The 25,182-nt window shown below is 35.9% G+C and overlaps 2 protein-coding genes across 2 annotated transcripts; both read right to left on the bottom strand.

Moving 5' to 3' along the window:
* Positions 1-890: 890 nt before the first annotated feature.
* On the bottom strand, positions 891-1,985 carry LOC145062012 (glutathione S-transferase F9-like). Its single transcript, XM_079009623.1, has 3 exons — positions 1,758-1,985; positions 1,635-1,683; positions 891-1,480 (listed from the first exon to the last, which is right to left on the bottom strand). The coding sequence occupies exons 1-3, from the start codon at positions 1,899-1,901 to the stop codon at positions 1,029-1,031; spliced, it is 645 nt and encodes a 214-aa protein (XP_078865749.1). The 5' UTR covers positions 1,902-1,985; the 3' UTR covers positions 891-1,028.
* A 20,851-nt stretch (positions 1,986-22,836) lies between these two features.
* LOC145063938 (uncharacterized) lies at positions 22,837-23,382 on the bottom strand. Its single transcript, XM_079011489.1, has one exon. The coding sequence runs from the start codon at positions 23,380-23,382 to the stop codon at positions 22,837-22,839; it is 546 nt and encodes a 181-aa protein (XP_078867615.1).
* Between the last annotated feature and the right edge of the window lie 1,800 nt (positions 23,383-25,182).

Raw genomic sequence — 25,182 nt, 5'->3', positions numbered from 1 at the left:
ATATTTATATATATTTTAACTTTGAGTTATCACATCCACATTTAAGAATTCTCATGGCATAATGTCACACATGCTTTTATATTTAACCAATGTTCACTAAAGAAGCATGGACTAATAGAAATCTTACATATATGCACAACACCGATCAAGCGAAGCATCATCCTTCGACAACCATTGTAGTGCCGGAAAATCTGCAACCATTCCTTGTCTAGTTTTTTTTTTTTTTTTTTTTTTTTTTTTTTTTGTATTTCTCTTGTGTCGCAACACTAATGAAAGGATAAACCAGATGTATAATATATGTATCTATGTAGCATATATACATTTTATGTTTGACGCATATAATGCAATCGGGAAGCAAGAAAGTTTAACTGAGGTTATTACCCACTTACTTATTATGTTATCGTAAGAACGATCGAGTGAGGAAAGAGTGAAAAACTGTTGTGAACTGATATGACATTACATAATCTTCGATGACTGTGTTCTACATAATTTGAGAACAATAAAGATAACAAAAAGTGCTATGAAAAAACGATATTTTTTTTGAATATTTTGGAAACTTCAATGGTATTTTTATATTAAATGTGTATTTTGTTGGTATCCTATTTACAAATAGATACTTCAATGATATTTATACTAAAAAATAATAATGATGTATTTTTTTAACTTTTTGGAAACTTTATTATCATTTTAGGTCATTTTCTATTTATCCCAAGTAACTAGTTACAACAAAGTTTTATTTACAGGAATATACACTCCATTGATATTAACTAGTTACAACAAAGTTTTATTTACAGGAATATACACTCCATTGATATTCTGTATACAAATAGTATAATTTAAATGTATCTTTTTGTACTAAAAACAATATTCTTTTTTGAATGTTTTAAAAGTTTAGTTACCTTTTAAGTGGCATACAAATTTATTGATAGATTGACACAAGACTCAAAGTAGACATGTTACACATTCAATTCATCACTCGAAGCTAAAGCTTTATTCTATCAAACATACATCACCTTTGAAGTTCGAACTCAAAAAGGGTATCCGTACTCCAAACATTTCTTCCAAGAAGGCCGACTGCTAATATCATCCCACCAAGCACTCACATGTTTCCTTTCCTTCATCATATACCCTTTCCCACAGGGACCAACCAAGTAGTCTGTAAAAGGAAGGTGACTCAGGTCTGCAAGGCTAAAGAAATCTCCAGCCAAATACTTGCTTTTCGACAGTCGATCTTCATATACATCCAACACTTTCGCAAGCTTCCCCTCGCTTTCTTCGATCACTTTCTCATCTCTCGTTATCCCAAACTTCGGGCTGAACATAATTTGGATCACCAGATTGTTAACCGGTGGGTGGAAGTTATGGGCCTCGACTTCTAACCATTGTTGTACCAGACCTTGTTCTTCGATTGTCTTTCCTAGTAAATCGGTTCCTTGTGTCTTGTATTTTTCGGCGTAGTATCGGATGATAGCTCGTGATTCTGCTCAGTAAGAAACACAACCAAATAATATCAAAACATCATAAAATTCTCGTTTTCCCACAATTTGATGAACAACTGTGAGTTGTAGATTGATGAATAGTATGAACAATTCTCCCCCAAAAGTTTTGCTGTATTAGGGATTTTGTGTACTTACCGAAGAGAGTGTAATCTCCATCTTGAATTACTGGAAGAGATCCAAACGGCTGTAGTTCATCGTATAAAATTCAGTAAATAACTCAAAATCGAACCACAAATTAATGGATTTGATGGTTGATACCTGTAACTTCAGGAACTCGGGAGTATGATTTTCTCCCGTGAATAGATCGACATGAACTGTTTCGAATTCGATTTGTTTTTCGATGAGACAAACCATGACTCGTTTTGGCGATGCGTAAAGAGGTCCGTACACCTTCACCACCATTTTTACTTTTCGTCCACACAGACAGAACTCAGAAGGTGAGTGAATGAGTGTATCCACAACTATCAAGTGATGTTTTTATTTTGGATATATTCGTCATAACCCTTCTCTGAAAACATTTATTCATTTATTTCGTTTTTATATTAATATTATTTAAAACAAAAGTTTATCAAGGTTATAAAAGTCGTCTTTTATTAAATTGGTCGAGTTTTGAATATTTGGACTAACTTTATTCATTGGAAGGAATGAATGATCGGTGTTACCATAAAATCATATTCTTCCAGATTTATAAAAAAAACAAAAAAAAAAAATGCCAGCATAATTCGAGAAGCTTGTCTTGAGTATTTGTTTTTCTACAAAAGCAAACTGATAACTTTTTCCGTGACATTTATTCATTCACGAGATATTAATATTATCATCTTTCTCATACAACTGACTGTAGACTACTAGACTGTAGTTGGTATTCGTGAAGAGTTAATTTGTTTTTTGGAAACTGCAAATTTTATAAGAGCAAGTGCTTAGAAAGTGACTAGAGAGGGCAAAAAACAAAACCACAACAACATTTACGGAATATTAAAAGGTAAGCATCACCAAACCATCCACTTGCAATTTTCAAATATACTTTTTTATGTTTCACCCGATTAAACATTAGAGTAAATTATATGAATGGTCACTTTAGTTTGGGTAATTTATGTATTTCATCTCTAACTTATTTTTTATAACTTGGATGGTCCTTATAGTTTGGTTTTGTTGCGTGTTTGATCAATTTCAAACATAAAAAGACTATTTTGTCCTTATTAAAAGACAAAAAAGTTTTTGACTATGAGAGATATGGGTCTTAAATCTTCAAACATTGTCTCTCTGATCGTTCTTCACACTCTCGCCTGAAGGTTTACTTCACCAAAATTCATTGTCGTAGTTCATCACCAAAAGAAGTCACGGGAGTTCATCACTAAAACAAGTCACCACCCTTCACCAAAACTACTCACCAGATCTCTCAAGAAACTGTAGATTGTCGAGATCTGTCATCGTCTCTTCTTCTCTTCTTGCCAACGACATATTTATTTTCTAGATCTGCCATGTTTTCTCCGGCTATGCCATATTTTCTCGGGCTATCAAACGCTAGCGAACCTAGAAAACCTGGTTTTTCATTTGCCAGCAAACCCCAAGACCAGTGCAGTTGATGACAACGACATGATTAGTGTATTTGATTTTCTCGGCTAAGCATTTCAATTTCTGGATCGATGGTTCAAGTCCAATGGTTCAATTTGGGATTTCGTGCCTTGTGTATGATTTTAAAGAATTTTGATTACGATTCATAAGATCTAACGGTTTGATTTCAACATAGGTCAAATGTTTGTTTTAATTAAATGTCTAAGAACGTCAACATTTTTTTTTATGGTTTCCTTGTTCATGAATTAAAGTTCATCATATTTAATTTGAGGGACTGTATTTTTATGTCTCAGGAGGTTCATTCTGATTTAATTTCAAGGAATGTATTTTAGTTTCCTTGTTCATAAACCATCTTCGTAGGATTTCTGATTTGATTGTATTTCTATCGATTGTTGCTTGAATGTATTTGGTTTGACTGTATTTGCTGCTGGAGAGATGTCGGAGTACCCGAAATGGATTTCAGAAAGATGTTGGAGTAAAGGAATTATCGGAAAAATAAAAAGGCAAGGGGTGAGTTGGTGGAGTGCTAAAGAGATTGAGGGACCTATTGGATTTTATAAGTATATAAGATGTAAGTAAGTTAAAAAAGAAATTAATTAGGGTAACATATTCTTTTATGTCTGGAAGGGACCAAAGACGCAACAAAACTAAACCATAGGGATTGTTCGAATTAAAAAAAATAAGTTCGGGACCAAGCGTGAAAATTACCACAAACCATAGGGACTATTCATATAATTTACTCTAAACAATAAATTGAGAACACCATCCACCAACTTTGTCGAGGGAGTACACACCTTGTGGTAAAGCTTATCATTCTGCGCTTTCCAAGTACACCAAATTAACCCGTCACTATAAATAAAATGACATTTAGTGGCACAGAAAAAGTCACATTAAAACCCGAAAAAGTGCCACTAAAAACCCTCTAAGGAATCAGTGGCACAAAATAAAAGTGTCACTAAAGGCTTTTAGTGACACTTTTTCATTGTGTTGCAGGCTTATTGAGTTTTAGTGGCATTTTTTTTACTATGCCACTATAGTACTTATAGGTTTAGTGGCACTATTTGTATGCCATTGTTTTTAATCTAAAGTAAATATTATTTTCATGTTTTTATTGACTTTTTTAACATAAAAAAATATATTAATAAATTAGGTTCGATTTATTTTAACTTTATATAAAATATAAAAAAATAATAATACAATTAAGATAATAAACACAATATCATTAAATCAATTCAAACTTATATAACAATATTGTCAATATTTAAAACACAAATGTCTTAAAAAAGTTTAAAAATTCTAAATGTTGCACTAGTAAAACTCAAAACATAAAACTAGCAAACTAAATATTGTTTTGGAAGGAGCACCAAACTTGATTTTAGATAAACAACCTTCGTACAACTAAAATCTTGTTTCTTTAACTTTTCAAATTCACTTGATGTTGCAGGTAAAGCTTGTGTCTTGATAGACTCTTTTACTACTTGACAAACCTCTAATGTCATAGCAGCATAACATCTATAAGCAAGCAACAAGAAAGAGTCATAACTTATATATATATATATATATATATATATATATATATATATATATATATAGAGAGAGAGAGAGAGAGAGAGAGAGAGAGAGGTTATTTTGTTTCTACTAACTATTGTGTGGTAGAATGCACACATCTGGACCACCAGATGGAATAGAATCAAATGTCATGATCTAAGAGTCTATGATATTACAATAGGGTAACATGCACCATATAATCACACAATTTTCAGCATAAGGGTATTTTGGTCAATTTACCTATATTAAAAAAGAAAATTTCCGGATTTTAAGGGATAATTAATTCCTTTATTTTAAAAAATATGAATACTTTAAATTAATTCAAATTTAAAAATCCGATTTTATTCTGTCAGAATGCGAGAATGCCAACTATAAACTAGTAAATATATTTTCGATTTTATTCTTGCAGAATACATTTTCAATGCAGTTATATTTGATAATTGACCTGATTTAAGAATAAGATATTATTCATATACATCCAACTTAGGTCTATGATTTTATTCTTAATATACATCCGGAATTAAATACAAATTCATACATATTCTTACAAACTAATATCCTTATACATTTTAATATAGTTATACATATTCTAACACCATTCGTGAATATACAATTATTAAACAAATACACTTGATCATCTTCAATGGTCCATATAATCAACTTGATCTTCACATATATACTTGTTGTGGAACTCGATTCCAAATATTTCTTTTGTATAATCAATATTGAATTCTTTCTTCATGCAATTCTAAAAGAATAAGATGCATTACTCGTTAGTATTACTGGTTAAACAAATATACTTATTGTTAACAAACATTTTCAAAGACATTCTAATGAAATGCATTTATATAAATAAATTCTAACAGAATACATTACAGAAGCACTTAAATCATAGTATTTTCTTCTATATTCATAAACATTCTAAAGCATGTATAAATGTATTCTGTCAGAATTACTAGCAACACATGCGTTATGTAATATTTATATTTTTATAGAACGAAAGTGCAAAAAAACCCATAAGTAAAAATTGAAGAAAATGCACAAACCAATGAGTAAGTGCAGAAAAAATAACAAGTTTTAGACATGATAGCTCATACAAAATTCAATGCTTAGGTTGAATTGGAACTTAAGCATTGGAATCCAAGATTTCATTCTAACAGAATTGGAATTCGAGATTTCATTCTAACAGAATTGGAATTCAAGATTCCATTATGGCAGAAATACCCTAATCATATTAGATACAAATATGATATTCTGGAAGGACTACACGATATTAGATACAAATATGATATTCTGGAAGGACTACACGACATCCTTGTTCATCAAAGATATACATCAATAATTCACAGAATGAAACAAAAAACATCAAGAATAAATGATCATCATAACTTAATCTTTTTCCTAAAGAATAAAATCGAAGAAAAAAACAACCAAATTCAAACCATCCTAATTAAACCAATTTAAATTTAAAATAGAAAGAAGAACAAAAATTAAAAAATTAAGATGTTCTTTTCAAAATATTTACTTGGTACAAACCAAAAAGGAAGGAAGTTGAAAGTCTTTCATTCACAAAGACAACTTTGTTTACCATTTTTTCCTACCTGTGTTATCAATTAACCATTGCTGTGGATTTTGCACCACTAGTAGGCATAGCGACATCATATGGAGGCAAAAAAAAATCGGATATTATGGTGCGAGGTTGGCTGATACTAAAGGGAAGAAGACGATAATGAGAGAAAGGTCATCACCGACATCAATTTTTCTATCTTCGAATCGCCGACGATGGTTGGAAGCTTCGTTCGTCAATAAGCAAATGAGAGGAGGCAAAATTTTAATACGTACGATATGAGAGGTTAGGGTTAAAGAGTTGGTCAAACAGTTTTTTATGGTAATTCCCATGATTTAAGGAATTTTATTTTAATTATCATATGTTAAGTTACATAACTACCCTTATAAGAATTATTAATTATTTAATTATTCCTAAATTCCTATTGGTGCAATCATGCACACAATAGTTGTTGGAAACATTTGAACCTAACACACATACTCATATATATATATATATATATATATATATATATATATATATATATATATATATATATATCTTTTGAGCACTTGGTAGTGTTTCAATATGATACTATTGTAATAATCATAGTTAATTGTATTGAATATATATATATATATATATATATATATATATATATATATATATATATATATATATATATATATTCAATACAATTAACTATGATTATTACAATAGTATCATATTGAAACACTACCAAGTGCTCAAAAGATAAATGGGGAATAATGGAACAATAAGACAACGATTAAGGAAAAAGTGATTTTATTAAACTAATATAATTATCAAGAACTTAGACATGGTCATATGTTCATGCAAAATAAGTTAATTATGCTTTGTTTATTTAAGTGAAGATGTATGTATTTACTTAACTTACACTTAGACGATCAAGCTAGAAGCTAGCAAATCAGTCGAAGTCTTTTTTAACATCCAATAATCATCAAGTGGAAAACCATTGGGGACCAACAAAACTGTCTAAGAGAATGATTTAACACTTCTATCCAAAAAAAGGAGCTATCAAGACACTACATTAGGCTCATTCCAACTTTGTTTTATCTTGTAAACCATTTTGATATGAATTTCCAAATTTCTTTCTATTTTAGTATGCAATTTTTATCATGTTAGAACTCTAAAATTTTGTTACTAAAACCTAACACTACTCCGACAAGATAGCTAAGAAGTAGCTCATGGTAAATTAGATAATTGAATATAATTTATAAGAAACAAATAAACTACTTTAAGAAAAACATATGCATACCATGTTACCTGGAACTTTTCTTCTATTTATGCCTTTATGAAGTGTGAACCTGTTTTCTTAACCCATAAAAACAAATCAAAAGAATGGATGAAACCAAAACAAAGATATACAACAAATCCAATAGAAATTTGCATAGATAGATGAATATTAAATTAATTATATTTAAGATAAACTATTTAGAGATTAGAAATGTCATGGGCTCCAAACTTTGACTAGAAGAGTGATTGTCTACAAACATACCTTCGATAGCTTCCAAGATAAAAAAGTGCCCACCATAAACAAAAGCCTCATACAAACCCACATAAATGTAGCCTTGAAAAGTAAAAATTTTATGCACTAGGTTATTAAGTTGTATTTACCTTGATTAATTTTTTTTTGGAAATGGCAACACTTTTATTAACCACTGCATAGAAGAAACTATGCAGGGCAAAACAAAACCAAATTACATAATATTTAAGGGAAGACAACACCAATCAATCCACCTAAAATTCCCCAAATACACACTAAACTTGACCCAACTAAAAACTAAAGAGATCATCTCGTCTACTAATTTGGCCGGATAAGTACATTTTTTGTTGAACAATTTATCATTTTTTGCATTCCAAATACACCAAGGGTCCCGTAGAATATGGCGACAAGAATCTTCCGTTTTTTGGGCAATTCCCCCAATTAGCCGCAAACTCAATCACCTCCCTTATGGAAGTAAAATCACGAGCAAAAATATTGCACCACCTCATAATCAACACCAGCACATCTCGAGAAAAAGAGCAGCCAGTGAAAATGTGGTATGCCCCGTCAACACCCACGCAAGACAATAGACAAGATGAGTCGTCAATTGAAACACCCCTATGCAAGAGGGCTTTCGTTGTGGGGATTCTACCAATACAAACCCTCCAAATGAAGCAATTAACCTTCAGAGGAACAAGATACACCCAGATCATGCCATTATTCAACGACACAATAAAAAAGGAGTCGATAAGCGACCTCAAATCATGAACGAAAAACTTCCCATCATTGGATAACACCGATTTCCAAGAGTCTTCCTTATTGTTGAGTGACAAATGGGATACTGTGATCTTCAAAGCATCAACATCATCATTCTCCTCTCTAGACCTTGGACGCCTCTTCCAAGCCCACCCTTCCTGACCAGAATAGATCCACTAATAAATGAAACAACCTTTTCTCTTATCCAAAGTAAAGGCAAGGGGGGAACCTGTTGGCCAAAGACCCATCACTTGTCCAGTTGTCGAGCCAAAACAACGTGGACCTACCTAAACCAATAACTATTTTGAAAATATGAGAGAAAGGAATGCCAATTCCTTCATGACAGAAATCACACCTGTGATATTTTGCCAAACTCCATGAATAGTCTTCTTAGAGAGAGCATCCATAGGTTTCCTATGGAGATTGTGTGTCCCAAAGATAACCTTTCTCCAGAGAGCCAAAGTCTTAGTTTTAAAACACCATATCCATTTAATATTCAAAGCCCAATTGAGAGAAGCCAAGGAATAAATTCCTAACCCCCCCTTTCTTTTGGGGTAAAACATTCTTCCAAGCCACCCAATGAATTTTGTTCTTTTCATCACTACCACCCCACAAAAATCTTCTATGAATTTTCTCCAAAAGATCAATAACTGAATTTGGCGCTTTGAAAATAGAAAAGTAATAAAGCGACAAGCTACCCAAGACAGAAATCCATAAACACACGCCCTTGTCCTCTTGCCCACCCAAAATTTCTACGATGAAAAACCCCAAATTACCAATAATTACAAGTTTGAATCTTATATTATAATCAAGTCAACATGCGAAATAAGTTCAAAAACTAATAAATCGACAATATTGTTTCAAAATTAAATAGATTTGACTAGTATAGACTTGAATGTTTTCAAAGAAAAAGAAAAATCAATGAAAGCAAACCTTGTCGGCATTGAAAGAAATCATTTAACCCCAATCCAACATGAATTTCGCTATTCCACATTGTGCTAGGGTTCATAATTTAGTTGTACAGGCATAAGCTTTTAAGAAAGTAGAAATTACAGGTATTGGGGAATTAAATATACTGTCATCAATCATGGAGGAATTGTTGGTTCGATGTGGGTTGCGTCGTCCAAGGAATTGTGGTCCTCGTGGAGGAATCGAGGAATGAAAGTTGGAAAAGTGAGAAGTAGATTTCTTTTTTTGGCGTTTGATTAGGGAAAAGATACAATGATGCTTTTAAAAAAAATTCAATGTTGGAGGGAATTTGCAGCGCCAACTTAAAAATTAGAATTTTCAGTGAGATACAGTGGCACAAAAAAAATGTGCCACTAAAAATCTATTATAGTGGCATAAAAAGAAATATGTCATTAAAAGTTTGTGCCATTAAATGTAAATTTGTTTGTAGTGCGTAAATAATATTTCCATGTTTCAAATGTAACTGTTGTAAATTTTAAAGTAAGGGACCTTGTGTAACGCCCCGTTCCAAATCGATTCCTAATTCGAGGTTGTGGCCCTAAGATCGGTCATCATAAGGATTAAGGCCCTTGAAAAGGTGAGATCAAGGCCCATTTGGGTGCGAGTGATGTATTTGAAGTGATCAGAGTGCTCGATTCGTGTTTTAGAGCATAGGGGTATTTCGGTAAAGTGTCAGTTTGGGTTTTTGTGGAAATTAGATTTTTGTTCGGAAGGTATTAAGGATGGTATGCGTTGATAGAAATGTAGGTCTTCTTGTTACCTTTTTGTGGATATAAGTATTGTCAGAAACGGGCTTATAACGAAGAAGTTATGGCCTTCGGAAGTTTGGTGGTGTTAAGGTTTAGCCGGGTACGCGGGGCGTACACAAAGGTTACGCGGGGCGTACTAGTGAAGAGACTAGTACGCAAGGTGTACCTCATCGTATGATGGGCGTACTAACCAGGATGGTCGTGGGTGCTCTTCGGAGCACGCTGGGCATACCATATATACGTTGGACGTACTCCAATCAGACCCAAACCCTATTTTAAGGTCTTGGACCCTATTTAAGCTCCTTATCTCATAACCTAACCCTAATATCTTCAGCCTCCATCCCTCTAAACCCTAGAAACCGACCCTTAGCCCCCATTTGAGTGATTTTAGAGCTTCAAAGTGATTTATGTGTGTTTTGGTGCTTAGGAGGAAGAAGGAACTTCTTGAAGAGTCATCGTTTGACTTGGAGCTTTTGGATCTAGGCTTTATGCACCTAGATCTAACTTTTGGAGGTATAAAGTCTAAACCTTGGCAACTCTTTCTTGTAGATCTAACTATGTGACACTTTGTTATGGTTTTGGTCCCTTTGTGGTGGTTCTTGTGGGTAGAAGTTACTCTAGAAACTTTGAGCTTCATATTTGGCCTTTTTTGGGGTTATATAGTCATAAAGTTTGGATCTTGATGATTTAAATCTTCCACGCATAATTTGGTAGCCTTTTGGTGAAGCTTGGGACTTAGGGTTTTGATTTGGGTCCCATTAAGTCAAGATAAGTCATAAAAGTCAGGAACTTTATGACTTAAGAAGTCCTTTTGAATAAGATCTGGAAGTTTGGGCTAAGTTCTTAAGGTATTAAGAGGTTTTTAAGACATTTTGGAGTAATTTTGACCTTTGGAATTCATCTTTGGTGTTTGGGCTTCATTAAGCCACACAAAGGCTTAAAGCATTCGACTTTATGGATCAAGTCACTTATATTTAGCTATTATGAGGTTTTGGACGTCTTGGCTTAATGGATTAAGAGCTAGAACTGAGAGTTGGTCAAACAGGGGGGTACGTTGGGCATACAAGCATGTACGTGCAACGTACAAGCTCTTAAGCCAATACGCTTAGCGTATAAGCGGAGTACGCCCTGCGTACTCAGCAGAGTAAGATTTTGATTTTTGGGCCATCTTTTGGGCTTTGTTGTTTTGAACCCTGCTGGGCCATTAGGTTTTGGGTTGATATCTATTTGTGGAGGCCCACTATGGATTTAGGCTCAATTTGGAAAATTGGGCCTTGGGTAGATTTTGGTATTTGGGCCTTATGGACAATTAGTTTTGGGCCTAATTCTTGGTCATTTACCCTAGTAATGGATTTATGGTTATGGATTGGAACCCAAATGTTGATTAGGTGTTGTTTTCACTTTGTTAGTTTAGGGATTTGTCAGCCAGAAGCCAGGGATTTTCTGTTTGATTCGGCAGTATGAGGTGAGTCTTCTCACTGTATACATAGGTCGAAGACACCAATGCCGACCCATTACGTGATATGTGGTATGCTAGTTGTCTATGTGATACTTGCATGGAAGGCCTTGGGAGTAGCCCATGGTACTTGGATATTAGACAATTGGGGGAGCCCATTGCATTCCTAGTAAAGACCACGGGGGAGCCCATGACATTCCAGATAAAGACCATGAGGGGTGGGGGGAGCCCATAGCAACTTTATGTATGTTGCATGATAATCTGTGGCTGTATGTTTTATGGTATTTTGGGGAACTTACTAAGCTTTGTGCTTACAGTTTTCAGTTTATGTTTCAGGTACTCCGGTTTTTAAATAGGAGAGCTCGGGATGATTGTAGAGCACACACCATATGTTTCCGCATTCTGTGAATTACTCTCATTTGATGATGTTTTGCTAAATATTGGTCACCCTGTTTTATGGAAATAATATGTACTAACGATTTATTAATCTAAAAACAAAAAATTTTATGCCATGATTTTCGAGACGTTACACCTTGATATCTCCTTGCACCTTGCAATTTTTATCCGTGAAAAACGACATAAACTCTATTTAAGAGAATTAGGATATAATAAATAGGTTATAGTTTTTAAAATAGTATATATATATATATATATATATATATATATATATATATATATATATTAAAACAACTGGAAAATCTATAAACATGTTATATATATGGATGTTATGATTTCAATTTACCTATCTCTTCCCCTGATGATCAACAACTGCAATATGATCTTAGTTAACTTTCTACTCTTAGATTCGAGTCGTCTATTAGGCATGTATAGCGTTGTTTCCACCATTTCAACCCTAATCTAAAGCGGATTATAAGAACATGTTGGAAACATACGAGTGTTGCAAAAATAGATGGCATGTTACCTTTACGGATCCTACTTGCCCACATTGTTATAGCAATTATCTATGAGGATCATCCTTATGTGTCCAGCCACCCGCTCCTTCTACAAGACCACTTGCCCTGTATCAACTATATAGATATATTGTACAATTTCACAGACTCTCCCGATGACAACTTATTAAGTATGCTTATTAAAATGGGTTATAAAGACGATTTGTTTCCATCTAGTCAATAAGGAATTCTCCCCCTCCTAGTCTTAACATTAGCCATGTTTTGCTTAGGTATCTTTTTGGAAAAAGTGGAGGGTTAGATATTTGTTTTAAAACTTTATGGATAGTTACATATGAGATATACTATATTTACTAGAAAGGATGTTGATTATGGTAATGAAGAGTTTTTGTCTTATTAAGTTACATACTTATTTATCCCACATCATAGTTGGTGGACAATTATTATCTATGCATGTTTTGTTGGAACTTTGTTTGTAAGGAAATAACAATATGGGACTTGTCCAACATAGGAAGGAGAACAAAACTTAAAGAGCCTTAAAAGGCTTATATATATATATATATATATATATATATATATATATATATATATATATATATATATATATATATATATATATATATGTTCATGGTCATGACAATTATCCCACTTGGCAATTTTTGACAGTTAAATTCAGTTGGGAGTTACCAATTGCTAATCTGGAAAACTATATATACCAAATATGTTCTAGATTTTGAGAGACTGATGATTCATCTTTCCGACTCTCTAAATTCTCATTTTTCCAATATACTTATGGAGACACTGCGATGATTTAACAAATTCAAGATTAGATTTTGAATAGATTGTTGTAACCTCAAGGCAGATCCATACGTTGGAAATTTTTGTCTTATGACAGTGCTTACAAACCTCAATATCTATACATTTGATGATTATATTGTGTACTAATTCTACATTCAAGTGTGTTTTGTTTTTATTTTAGTTATATATATTTATACTGATTGTATATTATGGTCATAACATTTTTCAATACAACATGGAGATTCCTTCAGAATGGAACTTAGTGGTAATTAAGAATATGATTAAGTTTTCAATCTAGGAACAAAGAAAATTAGAAACATTTAATCATATCCATGAGTGTATTATATGTTGATTAGATGTCAATAGTTATGTGTTAAGTGAATATAAGAAGACTATAGAAGACTATAGAGTCATTAGAACTGGTGACTTCTAACCTAGACTTACAACCTAATGAGAGGAAACGAAAGAGGGGGTAAGTGTAACACTTGGATTTTGTAAGTTTCTTATTGTACCCTTGTTAATTAAAAAGTTTGCAAATTGGTCTTTAAGCTAGTATGTAGCATGGCGTACTAGCTCGGGTTGATCGTGGCTTTGGTTCACGTATGTTGGGTGTACAAAGGATACGCATGACGTACATGCGATTAAGTGAAACCCTAATTTTAGGTTGTTTCATCCTATTTAAACATTATGATAGCCTCACTAGTTCATATTTAGATAACATCCATTCCCTCTTGTCCAGAAAATCGAACCCTAAGTGAGATCTTAAGAGTTTGAACCTTAAAGTGTGATTATTGGTGCTTTATGAAGGAGAAGAAGAAGTGAACCATTTGGAGTGGTGCTTGGAGATTGAAGATTTGGAATTTATTCATCATTTTCTTTCCTTGTGAGGCAAAAAGCTTCCATCTTGCTAATCCATGAAGCTAGATCAAGTTTGGTGCCATTTTATGCTTTTTGAGTCCATGGTTTGGTTGTTGAGCCTCTTGATTCACTCCATAAGTGATTGATGGTAGGTCTAAGGTCCTTTAGGTCTCTTTGTCCATAAAAATGAAAGCTTTATGGTAATTGTGGTCTCATGCATGTCTTAAGTCATTTGTTAAGCTCTTTTGAGCTCTAAAAGCCTCATTAAGCTATGCATGCACGTAACGTTGACAACTTTACATGATAAACCACCTTAAGGAAGTCAGGTCTATGTTTTGGAGTGAAATCTCAACCATTTAAGAGCTGAATGAGAAAGTTGGCCAAGTTGGTGGAGTACGTTGGGCATATAAGCAGGTATGCTACGCGTACAAGCCCTAAAGCAAGTATGCTAAGCGTACGAGCTGAGTACGCCCTACGTACTCAACAATGGGCTTCAGATATATGGGCTTCTTATTTTGGGCTATATTGGAATTTTGTTGTCTTGGGCCTTGTTGGGCCATCAAAATTCTCTTGTTGGGTTGTTAATATTTTATTGGACTCTTTTGGTTGAAGGCCCATGAAGGGGGTTTTGGCCCAATTTGGAAAAGATGGCCATATTTGGGCTTTGGTGATTATTTTGGAACTTGGGCCTTTGGACAATTGGACTAGGACTTGGCCTTGGGCCAAGTTAGGGAAAGGCTAAAAAGGTATTTTCCCTAGTTTGGACTCTTAGTGTGGGTTGGGATCCAATTATTAATTGGATGTTATTTTGTGATTGATGGAGCGGGGATTTTAGCGGGCCAACAACCAGAGATTTTTCTGTGAGATTCAGCAGTGCGAAGTGAGTTTCCTCACCATGTTTAGCGGGTCTAAGGCACCAATGCCGACTCCTGATCAGTTATGCTAGGACACTAGATGTTTGTGTGACTCTTGTATGTGTATATGCTTATATGACTTATATGTTGGGTGGGGCCCGTTATGCGAGTTTGGGCGGGGCGCGTTATACTCATTGGGTGGGGCGCATTATGCGAGTTTGGGTGGGGTCCATTACACTCATTGGGTGGGGCCAATGATGTGTTTATTTATGTATGACATGAGGTATTTTGGGGAACTCACTAAGCTTAATGCTTACGGTTTTCAGTTTTTGTTTCAGGTACTTCAGGGTCGAAAGAGAAGAGCCCGAGATGATTGCAGAGCATGCACCGCCTTTTTCCACATTTTGACATTTACTTTGATATGTTTTGATGTAGCAACATACTTTTATCTTTTGGGGTTGTATGACAATTTTTGGATTAATGTTTTTATTAAATCAAAAATGAAATTTTTGGGTCTTATTTTTGGGACGTTACAAGTTGGTATCAAAGCCTTGGTTTGAGGGATTCAAACATAATCTCAGGTGTGTCTAAACTTAAACTGAGGATTTGGTAAATTTATTTCAAAAATAAATGTATTTTTAAGATAATAGTTTTCTAAGACAAGAAAGGGCATGGTGCATGCAATCGACCGAGCTCAAGTAAGTTTTCCCAAAATACCCATACATGTTAACTGATATGATTTGATATGTGAATATGTGAATCACATGCTAGTTAGGGCTAAGGATCTGCTAAATATTTGCATGATAGAATGCTAGGAGAGATGCCTTTGTATGCCTATTATATGAGTTTGTAGACTTGCATGCTAGTACTGATTAGTCATTGATAGGATGGCCTGATTAGGTGATGCTTGGTTCTGATTACTAGATGCTTGAATGCTGCTTGCTTTGTGCTTTTTTGGAGTTCTCACTGGCTTCATCTAACTAGTAAGTGAATATGCTAAGTTACATATTATGGGAACTAAATAAATTTAGAAGGTTAGGTTTTTACTCTATTGAGCAAATCTTCTTTGAGTCCAACCGTTGTAGTGTGAGACCTCTCATTCGAAGAATTATCTGGTCTTGGTGATATGTAATTATATTCATGATTTAGTTAGAGGAAGTTAGCCGGAGTTCCTTATGCATTTGATGGCGGAGAGTGGTGTGGAGTTTGCCCTAGGAAAACCTAGGATGAGATCTAGTGCTGGGAGCCTTGTCTTGATGAGGGTTAATTGTATGGATATAAGGTGACTTGGCGGATTCAAGGAAATCCTTGAGGAAATTACAAATATATGTAGAAGGTAGTATGGCCCCGTACTACTGGAAGCAAAGGAATCAGAGGAAGTGAAGCATGATTTCCATTTCTGTGATCCAATCGTGTAATATCATCTTCATGTGGAAAGCTTTTTCCAAAAGATTCGGGAAGACCATAGTTTTTAGATTTTGACATCTACAGAACGGGAGAAATTCAAGTTAGTTGATTTAATCCTTTTATAACACCCAAATGAAATATTAAGGCTAGGACCCAACACAATATTCTACAGCTCGGAAGAGGGATGTCATAATCCAGCTGCATAATATTTGAAGGTAGGTAAATGATGATTTACCAATTTCCACCATGAAAATAGAAAATGAAAATTAGGTTTTAAATTAATTGAAACTCCTATATCTTTTGAGATTCATTGAACTTTTCATTGGCATGTTTAATCTTGATTATGCCCTTCAAGTTTGTGACTGCGATACCAAGGATCACAAACAAGGTGTGAATAACCATGCAAATTAGCTTGGTACTCTCGAAGAAGTATATCATCTAATCAATGTGCCGGTTAATGTTGTGTGCAAACTCACGTAGTTTTAAACCTACTTTTAATTATCAAATAACACACAAAAGGCAGTGAACCTATCAATTGTGGTATAGCTAAATAAGCAGGGTATCGAACACAGGGAACAACAAATTAAACTAAAAACTAATCTAATCTAAGTTAATTTAGAAGTAGGGATGTTTCTCTAGTTTTACAAGACTAGAAACTTACTAACTATTACTAATTTAAGACTAGAAAATAACGACTTAACTAGATTCAATAATTGGAAAGGAACTTCTGTTTAGTTCAACTTGGTTAACTCTATGGTTGATTTCAAGGTAATGGTGCAATGGATTAATTCTTTCGTTGGTTACCGATTCAAGTGATTACATTCGTATTCACTACCCTAATCCTTAGCAAATAAACTAACTTAAACAGTGGCCAATTGTCTAATTTAATTATATTCACTAGATTAATTATTCGGGTTAAGTTAGACTTGCAATAGTTAACTAATTTATTCTTTTAATTAACTTCTTGTTTGATGGTCATCTTACAAGCTTGCACATGAATTTACTCAAATTTCTTTATTAATTCTAGTTTCATATTCATTAATCCTAGACATACAACATAGTGATCACATAACATATGAGGTCAATAATCAATAGATGTTCATGCTAATCAATTATCTTCCTATTAACAGAAAATTAATTATTATTCACACACAAGGTTCTTTAGCAAGCTAAAATAACAAAAATTCACCAACTTGGAATTAATCCTACCAATCAATCAAACCATATTGTCAACTTTGTATCCCCAAACAGAAGTCTAAAGGTTTTAGCTCATAATTAAAGTAAATAACAGCAAACAAACAAAGTCAAGTTGCTTAATCATAATGACAAAACAGAAGAATAAGTGGAATGATGAAATTTTGCCTTAATTACTCTCCGGAATTGAATTCTAGCTTCCTTCGTCATCTTCTAGGGTTTTTCTGGCTTCTCAATCGTAGCAAAGTACTTCTGAATCGTCCCAGAACTCCTCTCAATCGATCTGTGGAATTATCTTTAAATATACGAATTGACTCGTCGAGTCAAGTGGTGACTCGTCGAGTCCCTCTCACATTCCTCGTATTGTGATAACTCTCTGGGATCCCGAGTCATTATCTTCTTGATTCTTCGATTGGACTCGCTGAGTAGCCGATCTGACTCGCCGAGTAAGTGCCATTTTTTAGTGTTTTTCTTCTTTATTCCATTCTCGATCTTCTAACTGTTTCTCCCGCTTCCTTTCGCTTCCGAGCTTCATCTTTGGACTGAAAAACATAATTTAACACTTTTAAGTACCTTTTGTCCATAATATGTGATAATTAAGCTAATAAATGAATAAAAATGTATACTTAATATGAACTAATTATGCACATATCAAAATACCCCACACTTGTCTTTTGCTTGCCCCCAAGCAAAGCTGAATTTTAAACATATTAGAATCATATATAACAACTCCAATCTAACCCAACCATTATGCCAAGACCGCAACGCATGCATTTGTGTCTAAAATTTTTCCTAAAAACCTCCCATACTCCAAATACTCACAATCCTCATAAACACTTGCCCACTCACCCCGAACTATGCTCATTTTATGCAACCCTCCGAATCCATCCGCAGAAAACCTCTTACCCTCAAGGTGTTTTTAATTGAGCAACCCAAGCATACATAATCTAGAATTACAACTTTTTGATACCACTATGGAGCTCTTTTGAATTCATCTCTTCTTTGATATTTGCTTTGATCTCTTTGAATTCACCACCTTTATTGTTTGATTTTCGGGTATCTTCAACTTTTTTGGATTTCTTGGAATTTTGATCTTTTGATCTTCACTTTAATTGCTCCAAAATTCATACAATTTCTATTGTAATTCTCTCTCTCTCTCTCTCTCTCTCTCTCTCTTTAACATGTACCTCTCTTTTTTCACTCAAATCCCTACATGCTTAAGCAGGGGCGCTCAATCTCAACCTTTATTGGCTAACGATAATAATTTTCCTGGATACATTTCAAGTTTAGGCTGCTAAACATATTGCATCCCTCGGGCTGAGCAAGGTTGTGTTTTTGTCCCATGATTTCACTGGAATAAGGAAGCCACAAATGCGCTAGAATGTATATAGGCTCAACTAAACATTTGGGTTATTATGCAATTATCAACACAACTCTAACATGGAGTCCTAATTACTTTTACCAAAATTTTCTAAATAAGTCCTAAGTAATACTTTTGGTATGCAATTTTTTTTTTTAAAAATAGCCTAAATTAAGACTCTAAATTTTCTATTATGTAACCAACCCCCTACCCCACACTTATTTGATGCAATGCCCTCATTGCATATTATGCATAATAAAAACATAAAAAGAAACTAAAGAGGGAATTGGAACAAACTCCCCTGGGATAGCAGTGGATAGGTTGATCACTTTCATTTTAGCTCCAACTTCAATTAACTTTAGACATGGTAACATATCATCCATGCCTTGGGCGTCAAATCTCGTGTGGGTCGCTCCAAATACGCGGAAAACAGTGTAAGATCTTCAGGAATGATTATGGAAAGAATAAATAGTCAAGTGGTACTCTAATTAGCATCAAATCAGCAGCCCCTTCGACATGACACCAAACGACTCGTCGAGTATATACCAGACTCGTCGAGTTACTTCGGGAAATCTTCGGATTTTTTAGAATTAAGGGCGACTCGTCGAGTCAGTTTAGTGCACTCGACGAGTTGGTCATTGAATGAAAATTATAGAATTCTGCATCTGATCCAGCTTCCAATAAACTCTCTATACTTTCTATTCACTTCTAGACTCCCTTGCCAACATCTCTAAGGACCGGACTCAATACTTTAACTCTAACGCTCCTTTTTCTTGACTCTCTTTCTCACTTTGATTCTATAACTCTAAACCTTTTTGAAGCTAGCACTCCTAATTCAATTCTGAAAAATTGTCAAAGCATCAAACATCAATTAAACATCAAAAGCAAGTTTTAAAAACATCAAACAAACCAAATAAAACAAACACAAAATTAAAAATCGTTCAATAAAAATGCATAAAACATCAATCCTCCTCCTCATCTTCATCAAGCCCTACTCCACTTCCTCCAGCCCCACTTCTTCTTACACTTATCACTTCTTCCCATGTTGGAATATATGGAAAGTTACCACCATCAATGTGTGGAATGTTAAAGTGGTCAAAAAGTCGGATATGAGATTGGTTGCTAAAATTCAAGCCCCGTGCCATTTGATCCTGGAGTCGCCTCATCTCCACATTGTACCAATCCATTGGTACTTCGTCATTCTCAACCGGAATCACCGGCGGCTCCTCCTCAATATCCCGCTCTCTCCTCGAACGAACCCTCCTCCCCGGTGCTTCGGGACCAACAACCGGATCATCATTCGGGATGGCATAATGGCCACCACCATAATCTTCAATAATCCTCGCTCTCCGGAAAAGAATTGGATTGAACGGAGGTGTAGGGATCAACGTCATGAAGTTCCACGCACCGTGGTTCATCAACCCGAATGAATTGGCCAACCGGGTGACAAACATCCCACCATTAATTCGGGAAGTTTTGCGATCCTTGACCGCACCCTCCGAGAGATATGAAGCTAGACACCAAGGAATGTTGCAAAAAACGTCGGGTGTAATGATGCTCCATAAATAGAAAACGTCAAGGTTGGAAACCTTGTCATCATCCTTTCGTTGATTGATGGTGGATGAAATGAGGCGGTGTATGAGGCGGTGTGTTGGGGATCGAATGCTCCCTTCCTGTGCCGACTTTGGAATATAGACTTTGTTACCAATAGTATTCCACCAGCCCGTACTTGTAACTCCCTCGGGAAACACCATATGGGTTTGTGCCAAAAAGGCCCGAAAGATGGGTGTTGAGACCAAGGGCTGATCATAAACCCCTAATCGACAGGCAAGATCCACCATAGAGCATTGACGAAACTCTCCGCCAAGACAAAAACTGAAGTTGGACGGGTGATAAGCATCCACTCCCCCGGTGAAAGATACCGTGGAGAAAAACTCCAAACAAAGCTCCAAATAAACCGGCTCTTGAATACGGAAGACCCAGCTCCACCCGTCACAAACCATTGTTTCGCCTTCATGGTGAAACTCCTTCAAGAGATAAGGAGCTAATTCCTCCTCATAACGAACATTCTGCAGCCAATCCCAATCTATCCGGTTGGGCACATAGACCTCTTTCTTCTTGATATCAGCCAGCTTCTTCTTCCATTTCCGCAATGTCGAAGCGGACTCGATTTGTGGGAAGTTTAGCCATGGAAAATCCCCTTGGTTGCCACTGGAACTTTGCCCCCTTCTGAACATGATTTCTGCAAAACAAATACACAAAACCCAGAAAACACAAAACATAATTAAAAAAAAAATCTCGCATATGCTTCCCGACTCGACTTGTCGAGTCCAGGCATGACTCGGCGAGTCGCGCGAACTGCACGAGTCAGTCGGCGGGTCGATGAAAATTAGACCATGAAACCTGGAAATTTCGTCAAGGGTTTTGTCTAGGCACTTACTATTAAGGTATTAAGGCCAGAATACGCAGTCAAAACAACATAATTCATGAAAAATCAAAACCCTAGAAATTTACTACTTTTCAAAAATGGGTTTTTCATGCAATTGCTACCATAGATGGCCTTATAATCACGTTCTTAACAGAAAACAAGAAGAAATTTGTTACCTTTTGAGATTGAACTTGAGAAATTTGAAGAAAACTTGAAGAATAAGGATGAATGCTTGAGAGAAAGTTTAGAGTGAGGCGCCCGGCGAGTGTGTATGTGAAAAACTGATTCTTAGGGTTAAAACCCTAGTTACCAGTTGTAAAAGTAATTTCAAAATTATTTTTTTTCTGTAAATAATACCGACTCGTCGAGTCGGGCTCAGACTCGGCGAGTCTGGTCGCGAAGTCAAACTTTTTCTGAAATCCATATGGACTCGTCGAGTCGTGGTCAGACTCGGCGAGTCTCTTGCAAAAAATTCATAATTTTCAAAATTTTGTTATTTATTTAAAATCATTTCACCCCATACTTAACCTATGCACACTCTCAAGCAGACATGTCCGATGATTTGGAAGATTAAAATTCTAAAAATGAAGTAAAAATTAAAAAAAAACTAAAAAGTAAAAGAAAGCAAACTCTATATAACGGGTTGCCTCCCGCCAAGGGCTTCTTTTTAAGGAGTCATTAGCTAGACTCCTTCCCATCAATGTTTCGTCATCTCCGAGCATCGGGAACGCACGCCTAACTTTTTGTGATTTGTACTTGGTCTTGTAAGCGTGAATCTTCTTCTTGTAAGCCCCTTTCAATGCATCTCTTTTCCTTTTCACAGCCTCATCCTCAGCTGCTTGGGCTTCCCTTTTCCTCTTTTTCTTCTTTACCCCATTCTTTTTCACCTTCTCTTGCACCTCCTTCTCTTTAAATTTAATTACTTCACATTTCATGATGGTTCGTGCTTTAGGTTTAGTAGCGAATGATTGATCAGATTCCACCCTCCTTTCCTTTGTCTCTTCATCCTTTCCAGCGCTCAACCCATCTTCAAACGGAATTGTATCAAGACATGCTACATCGGCGTATTGAACTTTCCGTCCCTTTCCTCCTTCTGCTATTTGTTCTTCTAAAGAATCATGAATAATATCTAAATCCAAGGTATGTGAAGAACTAGTAACAAAAAGATTTAAGTCGGCAAAGTCTTTGTCAAATTCGACTGGACTCGTCGAGTCCATTAAAGTGACTCGGCGAGTCTGATCGGGTTTCATCACTTCTTGGGTGTTTTCTGAGTTGGCTCCTTCCAGTAACTTTTCTAACTACTCCAAGTCCTTGTTAACATCAAAATCTTCTTTAGAGTGTATCAAAAACTTGCTTGGATCATCTTTTAGCAAAAGTTCAAGCTCTCTTTGTAATATCTCATCATCCAATTAGATAATTGAGATTTCTTCATTCTTTTCCTCTTCTTGCTTTGCTTCTGGAATAGCTTTAAACATGATAGATTCATCACCCACCCTTAATGTCAATGTAGACTCACATATATCGATTAAAGCACACGCGGTGTTCAAGAATGATCTCCCTAAAATAATTGGAATTCTGGGGTCTTCTTTCATATCAACTACCACGAAGTCTACTGGGAAAATAAACTCGTCGACTTTTATTAGGAGATCCTCACAAACGCCTTGTGGATGAATTATCGTCTTGTCCGCCAAGTGGATCTTCATATTTACCGGCCTTGGTTCTGGTAAATTCAACTTCTTAAAGAATGACAAAGGCATCAAATTGATGCTTGCCCCCGAATCAGCTAATGCTCGGGTGAAAACTTCATTACCAAATTGGCACGGAATCACCATATTTCCTGGATCACCCTTCTTTTCAGGTAGCTCACTCATCAATATTTCCGCGATTTCAGCCGAATCTTTCCTAGCAGCAAAAAGGCCCTTAAGCAAGTTGAAGTACTTAGGTGTTTGCAGCATTGTTTCCACAAATGGCACATTGACTTGTAAAGCTTTAACATGCGTCATGAAGGTTCTGTATGCTTCTACTTTTTCTGCAGGCATGGCTTTGATTGGGTATGGCAGAGGAGGATTATAAGGCTTCAAAGAACTGACAGTTTTCTCATTTACGCATGGACTCGTCGAGTCCATTGGAGTGACTCGGCGAGTCGGATCGGGTTTTGCTGGGTCCGATTCTTCTACCTTTTCTGCCTTCTTCTTGGAGATTCTCAGTGCTTCTGTAACTGTTTCTTCACTGCTGGAGGTTATCACACTTACATTCTCCATTCTTGGATTGGGTTCGGTGGTACTTGGAAGTTGACCCGGTCTTCTATCATTCACTTGATGCGCAAGCTGCCTTAGCTGTTTCTCAATGTTGAGAATTGATGTTTGCTGATTCCTAAGCATGTTTCTGGTCTCGTGTATGGCAGCATCGTGATCATTGTGTCTTTTTTCGGACGCGGCTATGAGTCTAGTGAATAACTCTTCTAAATCAGCTTTCTTTTCTACCGGTTCTTCCTTTTGGTATAGTCCCCTCTCCTTCTGCTTGTATTTCTCCTCTCTTGCCTTCTTATACTCCTCGTATGGTAGCCAATCCTTCTTAGGTTTTCGCCAATTTTCATCATACCGATCACCACTTGAATAAAAGACTTGAGCTTTCTTATTTCCATTCTCATCCAAATCATAATCCTTTGCGAGATGGGGCCCTCCACAATTTTCGCATCCTACCCTAATAGCATGGATTGCTTGATCCATTTTTGTCATTCTTCGATCTAGACTATCAAGCTTTGCTATCACCGCCGCCATGCTATCATTTGCCGTGTTTACTACCCCTCGACTCACTTCGTTTCTCGGATTGTGGTATTCTCTAGAGTGCTTAGAGAATTCTTCAATTAATTCTTTAATTACCGGGGGCGCCTTCTTTGTGAGTGGGCCTTGAGAATCAAGTAATTGCCTTGTGGTGACATTGACTCCATTATAGAAAATGGAGACCTCTTGTTGGCTATTAAGTTCATGGTGTGGGCAATTTCTAAGTAGGCTCTTTTACCTTTCCCAAGCTTCATAAAGAGATTCTCTGGGTTGTTGCTCGAAGTTGGCAATGGCTTTCTTTAGCTTGGCTATCTTGGAGGGCGGGCAGAAATGGTCTATGAACTCTTCTTTCATCTTGGCCCATGTGGTGACCGATCCGGGAGGAAGTGACTTTAATCAATCTTTCGCAGCTCCTTTAAATGTGACAGGAAGCATGCGAAGAAGCTGGGTCTCGCGTGGAACATTCGGGACGTTGAAGTAATCGGCCACATCATTCACTTCGTCCAAGTGCTTGTAAGCGTCTTCGTGATCCTTCCCGTAAAAAGGAATATCCTTGAGTTGGGCGAGAATATAGCCTTTTAGTTCGAAAGTGGCGGTTGCGGGAATTGCGGGTTGCACAAGTCCCGGCCCGGTGTCATCACGCATCCTTTTCTTCCATTCCCCCATGGGGACTTCATCAATGTTAGCCATTGTGATAGCTAACTCTTCTTCGGAATCGGTTTCGTGCTCGGAAGTATGCTCTTCTTCTTCCTCAGTCTCGTACTCGATATCTTCTTGAATTGGTTCTTCAACTGTCAACGAGGCACTGGATGCTCCTGATTTGCTACTCTTCTTCTTGCTGAAAACGGATTTTAAGTTTTTGAGTGGTGAGTTCTTTGAAGATGTGGTTTCTCCAATGACTTTTCCTCTGCTTCTTCTTAGTGCGGATTTCGGGTCTTCCAAAGGAGGTACCAGAGGTGTATCAGATCCTCG

Source organism: Lactuca serriola, chromosome 7 (assembly GCF_051521515.1).
Source record: "Lactuca serriola cultivar US96UC23 chromosome 7, Lser_US96UC23_V15, whole genome shotgun sequence".
NCBI classification, from domain to species: Eukaryota; Viridiplantae; Streptophyta; class Magnoliopsida; order Asterales; family Asteraceae; genus Lactuca; species Lactuca serriola.
The sequence above is the reverse complement of the archived record's forward strand: the minus strand, read 5'-3'. Positions and strand labels throughout refer to the sequence as shown.

Excerpts from the sequence above, each read along its gene's own strand:
- LOC145062012 (XM_079009623.1), bottom strand. The coding sequence starts at position 1,901 with ATGGTGGTGAAGGTGTACGGACCTCTTTACGCATCGCCAAAACGAGTC. Across the intron at positions 1,684-1,757 it reads CCGAGTTCCTGAAGTTACAG|CCGTTTGGATCTCTTCCAGT; the intron begins GTATCAACCATC and ends GATGAACTACAG. Across the intron at positions 1,481-1,634 it reads TGGAGATTACACTCTCTTCG|AATCACGAGCTATCATCCGA; the intron begins GTAAGTACACAA and ends CTTACTGAGCAG.
- LOC145063938 (XM_079011489.1), bottom strand. The coding sequence starts at position 23,382 with ATGCTGCAAACACCTAAGTACTTCAACTTGCTTAAGGGCCTTTTTGCT.